The following is a 6,000-nucleotide window of genomic DNA, read 5'->3' as shown; positions in this document are numbered from 1 at the left end:
AGATGGCTAAAACTATTCACTTATCACTCACTTTGAAGGTAGAAACTAAAATCATCACAGCAACCTACTCAACACTTGTAGAACTAAAAAATACTGAAACAAATCTGTATGATACCTGGCTCAAAAGGATGGGATTCATCTCACACCTTAGCCACTGGAAAATTAATTACTCAGACCAGTCAGTTATTATAGCTTTTCTTTTCTTTAATCTCAAAAGAACAACACATATTTTGTTCAATCACTCTCAATTATCTAACCCTGTTCATTTACTAAAAAAGCTAAGTGGAGTCGCTACAGTCAGGTGACAATCACACCTAGAATGAAAAAATGTAAAGAACAAATGCAATTAAAGAAAGAAGAAAAAGAATATTTTATTATGATTTCCATTCACTACAGCCTTCAATCTCAATCCTTTGGTGGCAGCTTGATTCCCTTAACTTTCAAAAGTAATCTTGGACTAGTTAACTACTCAGGAAAAACAACAGGAGAAAACAAAGTGATCAACAGAGAAAAATAACTGACTTTTTATTAGCACTTCAACAATTATCTAGTGTTCCACGTTAAAGCACATGTTAAAGAGAACCCTGGTACTACTGATCCAAAGGAACAGAATGGGGTCTTTCTCCAAGTAAAAATGAAAAAGTGTTCCCCCTCCCCTGCTTGCTATTTTTTAAAGAAAAGCTAGATTTTTTATTAGCTGTCTATGAGCAGAGACATGATGCATACTGCAGCCAGATACTTCAAGTTTGACAAGACAAAAATTAGTGCTTTAGCACGTTAGGTCCCTTCAAATCCCCCTTTGCTTAGTAGGGAAGGAGAAACTCCCATTTTCCTCCTATTTTTTACAGCCCAGAAGGAAAAGTTGAATACAATGAAATTGAGAGGCCATATATGATACGTTCCAATATAGCTGTCACAGTGTTTTAAATTAAAATTTAATTACAAGCCTTTTCCTGCAGTATACAACATGTTAGTGCTTGCATTATAATTTTTATGTCAGATCATAGAAAAGAGATCTGCAAAAATGATAGATCTTGCTGTATGGTTACATTTTTTAGTGTATTACCTATTCAAAATCTGTGTTTTAAGTGCTCTTTACATAAAAACAGAGGTAGCCAAGAAGAAATGCTGTATTTGATATGAGGTCTCTATTCATGGTGTAATAAAAAAATGTTTGTTCTCTTGACCAAGATGGATTCATTTCAATCTTCTATGACTTTCTTCATAATAGTTTGTCTTCTCTAGATATGAATGCTTTCTAACACAAGGACAGTGATTTCTATTTTGCCTTTGTCACCATGGACAATTGCTACATAATTATGGAAATATGAAAAATCCATGTTATTAGGCAAATATTTGAATTTCATTGAAGTATATTTAATAGAATAAAAATGAAACAGCAATCTATGTCATAATTTAACTTTGCTGGACTTATTAGGAAAATTAAACATGCTTTTAATTAGATCAGTGAAAAGCCAAATAATCAAAACACTGGATTTTAAGTTTAGAATGTTACTGTGCTGTCCAAACAATAGCTTATTTATTTAGAAAAATTCTAAATAATTTTAGCATCTTAAATATAGAATTCTAATGAATTTTCAGCATCTTAAATATAGAAGCATAGAATGTTTTGGGTTGTAAGAGACCTTAAAGATCATCCAGGTCCAACTGGAATCCCATAGGCAGGGAACTTTCCTCATCAGAGAACCTTCTGACAAGGCTGATCAAAGCCCCATACAGCCTGGTCACGAGCAATTCCAGAGATGGGGAATCCACTTTTCTGGGTAACCTGTTCCAGTGCCTCACCAGCCTCACAGCAAAGAGTTTCTCATCATCTTATCTAAACCTGTCTTCTGTTGGTTTGAAGCCATTCCCTTTATCCTGTCACTACACGGCCCTGTGAAAAGCTCTTTTCCCACCCTCTTGTGGGCCCCTTTTAGGTACTGAAAGGTGCTACAAGGTGTCATTGATGCCTTCTCTTCTCCCAGCTGAGCAGTCCCAGCTCTCTCAGCCTGTGCCCATAGGAGAGATGCTCAGGGCCTGTGATCAGCTTAGTGGTCTCCTCTGGACTTGTTCCAACAGGTCAACATCATTCTTGCGTTGGGGGCCCGAGAGCTGAAGACAGCAATCCAGGTGGGATCTCACAAGAGCAGAACAGAGAGGAAGAGTTCAAATGTGCTTTTTTCAGGATCACAAGAATATTAATTAAGAAAGCATCACTAAGCATCGCTACTCCTAAAGTAGTAAGTACAATTGAAAGTCTAAGTGAACAAATTGAAACACTGTGGTCCAAATTCTGTGAACAGATCAAGTATGCAATATGTTCTGCCTGTGCAGAACTGGACCATATTTTTTCTCAGACACTTAAAAAGGCAAAAGATGGAACATTTACAAGCTGCTTAAAATAGGTAAACAGTTCAAGTAAATGTACATTTCCTTGTCAGACTTGAAGATTACTTGGCAAGTGCCTGATATCCTGTGTTTCATTTAACATAAGTGTGCACCATAAAAACAGTGGAACCGTATTTTAAAGAAAAGTAACTTTCCTAAAATGTTCCTGATTCACAGCATCTATACAATCCCCAAAAGAAAAATAACATTATGCTTAGATCTCAAATCATGTTAGCATCTATTTCAGAGAATGTCCTGAGTTTGAAGGGACATGCAAGGATTCGCTTCTGCTTGCATCTGTTTGAAATTTATTTTTAAGTTTTGATGAAATCAACAGTTGCATTGTCCATACCAGCCAAAAAACAGCTTTGATGATAAGACTGAATACAGTTTTGGCACAGTATTTTTTCATGAATTTCCATGACAGAAGTACAGACAGTAAGGAGGAGGAAGTCAGTAACTACTTAAAGATGGCCATGAGTTATTAGTTCCTTCTTGTAACCGCTCAATGTTGACCTTAAAAAGAACATTTTCATTCTTTTATGCATTGTCTCATTGGAGATTTAGTTTGAAGGGCTAATCTGCCCATCTTTTTATACAAGTCTATATCCCCTGACTGAACTACATCTCCTAGGAGTCAATGCAGTCTTCTCCAAAAGTCAGCTGCCTTATGACAGTAAGGTATTCTTCCACCTCTCATTTTCTGTGACCTCTGTGACAAAACTGTAGTCGTAAATATGAGCAGAATATAAATCACTATTTAGCTTTGGTACGATTCCCTGACTTTGGCCTGCAGGGCATCACAGGTCTTCTTAGCATCTCCCAACAACATGGCAGTATTGGGCTTGTAGAAGATGGGATTGTCCACTGCTGCATAACCAACTCCCAGAGATCTCTTCATTACAATGACCTGCACATAAAGAGTTCATGTTTGAAACAGCAAAGTGCAACCAGCACCCTTCCTCAAACAAAGGCAACACAAAACTAAACTCCACAAATAAGGGAAGAGAAACCTCTGATCAAAACAGGATACTCACTGCTGTGAAACTGTATTTCAAATTTTAATATAGGAGATAAACTGATATCCAGACCAATTTCAGAAACATTCTGTGGTTAAAAACAATGTTATATTTCAGCTTAAGACATGGTGAATATTACACATATTTTGTGTAATAAAATTGAATATTACATTTACTTTATTCCATGTAATGAAGTCAAAGCAAGTTGTCAGTTGATGACTATAACATTGAAAAGGTTTGAGACTTTAGTTTTGAAGTGTTCAATTCCCTAATAGCAACAAAATTCATATAAGTATTCACATAAATACTTGGTGCAACAGTGTCTTTACTATTGATCTGTATTACTTCATACATGGGACATTAAAAAAAAAATAAAAATCAGCCAGTTCCAGCTATTGTGTCAAATTAGTTAACCATGGCACCTTCAGCAGAGAAACTGAGAAGCTTTATCTTAACTGTGTCTGTCATAATATACAGTTACATACACTGCTGATAAATGTATATGCCTGTGACTATTTAATGGATAACCCACAGAACAACTGAGACTAAGACTGCATTCAGAAGAAGGTATCAAAGATTTTACACCAGGGAAACACAAATATATGTACTTTAGATCAGAGCAAAACTGTTAAGGTAACTAAACTGTTGGTTCAACTTGGACAGTCTAAGCGTTCTACTTGACTCAGCCATGCATTGTTTTGGGGTCTTGTTTGGTTTTTTGGGGGCTATGTTTGTTGGGGTTTAGTTTGGGTTTTTTACTTTATTTAAGCATATCATTCATTCTTGTATTCTACCACAGTATTAAAGTTGTTAAATATAAACTTAACATAACAGGTATTTGTACAGAAATGTTTCAGGGCTGCAGATGTAAGCAGACCACCATTTATTCTAATCACATTCTATCTAGTAGAAGCACTCCAATTGATCTTTTCTATTGCAGTCATCATTAGTCTCACTAAAGCACTTGATGATGATTATAAAACCATGAACAGTGTGTCACACTTGTAAAGCACTGACCATTTTGTTGGACAACCTGGAGAAAATCTTCTTTTGGAAACCAAAATAGTGGAAGAATCTTGTTATCTTATCCTATAAACCATGTTTTTAAAAGCTTGCTATAGGTAGGTGACAACTCTGTTAATCTCACCTGTTTGGACTTCCAGACCTCAAGAACTGGCATTCCAGCTATGATAGAGTTTGGATCTTCCTGAGCTGCTGAATTAACTGTATCATTTGCACCAATTACAAGGACCAAGTCAGTTTCTGCAGCCAGACAAAGAAAATAACACTGATGAAAAATTATCTGGAATTGAAACACTGAGGCTGATGCATATTCTAGGCAGAAGAACCCCAAATGGTTAAGCATACACACAAGTATTTTACAAACTTCTCAGGCAAGTTGTATGCGCATTATATGAGAGTTCAAATGTGCTGCCAGCTACCTCTAACAAACACATCCACAACCCAATTCCAAGGAACTTATTAGACCACCCTGCCACACAAAGTTTAAATCCTTTTCATATTTAAATGTGGTTGAATACCCACATAGTATCGTCACTTTCAAATTTTTTTATGCCTGGCTTTTCTTTTGAATATTCTTCTGAAAAACCTTTTGCCAGTGACCTTTTGCCCTTTAAATGAAGATGTAAGAAAGCAAGAAGTTGTCAGTACAATGCTGTACAGGTTTGCAGTATATTACAGGGTCAAGTCACCACAATACCTGAACTAAAGAAGTAACAACAATTTTCATCTGTGGGAATGGGGCAGTAACAGAGATAAACTATAATACAATGTAATAAATAATATCATTAATATTATAAATATTAATTATCATACTATTAATTAATTTTATATAACATATTGTATATGTTATATTACCTTATTATATATATATAATATAATGTATCTTATAACATATATCTTAATTATAATCTAAAGTAATATATAATATAATGTCATGTAATATAATATAATATAATATAATATAATATAATATAATATAATACTGAATAAAGATGCAGCATTTGCCATTTCCTTCACAGCCACAAGCAATTAAAAAAAAACAACTCCCTCCCTACCCCTCCTCTCCCCCAAAAAAAAAAATGTCTAATCCTCTACAAAGATAAACTGAATGGCTTAACTTTTTGGCCTTCTGCTGTTGAAAATCCCTGTGCAGTGCACAAACAGAATCAAATAAATCACCCAATCTAATGGAAACTTATGGCTCATGTGCTAACCTGGGAAGTCTTCATTGATTTCATCCATTTCCAGTACAATATCATAGGGAACACCAGCCTCTGCTAGCAGTACATTCAGCTGACCTGGCATACGGCCAGCCACAGGGTGAATACCAAACCTAAAAGGGAAGAAATCCCATTAAAAAGCTTGGATCACTGTGTTTTATACATTAAAATTGTCATCTGTGACACATACAAGGCTGAGAAGTTCTTAAGTGTAAGTCCAAATGGCAATTAATAACATGAAACTGTTAAACTTGAACAGTTCACCTTCCAAGCAGTATCATATTTCAAACCTTATGACAGATTCTTTTGGAATTTTACTAATTAACCTTTTAACTCCAAAACTACCA

At 35.3% G+C, this 6,000-nt stretch overlaps 1 protein-coding gene across 5 annotated transcripts in view; it reads right to left on the bottom strand.

Moving 5' to 3' along the window:
- Nucleotides 1–346: 346 nt before the first annotated feature.
- The window catches only part of NNT (nicotinamide nucleotide transhydrogenase), a 43,763-nt gene continuing 38,109 nt past the window's right edge, over nucleotides 347–6,000 (bottom strand). For all 5 annotated transcript variants that reach the window (XM_015652845.1, XM_015652846.3, XM_033511317.1 and 2 more), the window contains 3 exons: nucleotides 5,648–5,766; nucleotides 4,558–4,673; nucleotides 347–3,301 (listed from right to left, as the gene is read on the bottom strand). In XM_015652845.1, coding sequence (XP_015508331.1) covers nucleotides 3,152–3,301; nucleotides 4,558–4,673; nucleotides 5,648–5,766 — 385 coding nt within the window. In that variant the 3' untranslated portion in view covers nucleotides 347–3,151. The remainder of the gene's footprint in view (nucleotides 3,302–4,557; nucleotides 4,674–5,647; nucleotides 5,767–6,000) is intronic.

Source organism: Parus major, chromosome Z, assembly GCF_001522545.3.
Source record: "Parus major isolate Abel chromosome Z, Parus_major1.1, whole genome shotgun sequence".
Classification (NCBI taxonomy): Eukaryota; Metazoa; Chordata; class Aves; order Passeriformes; family Paridae; genus Parus; species Parus major.
The sequence above is the reverse complement of the archived record's forward strand: the minus strand, read 5'-3'. Positions and strand labels throughout refer to the sequence as shown.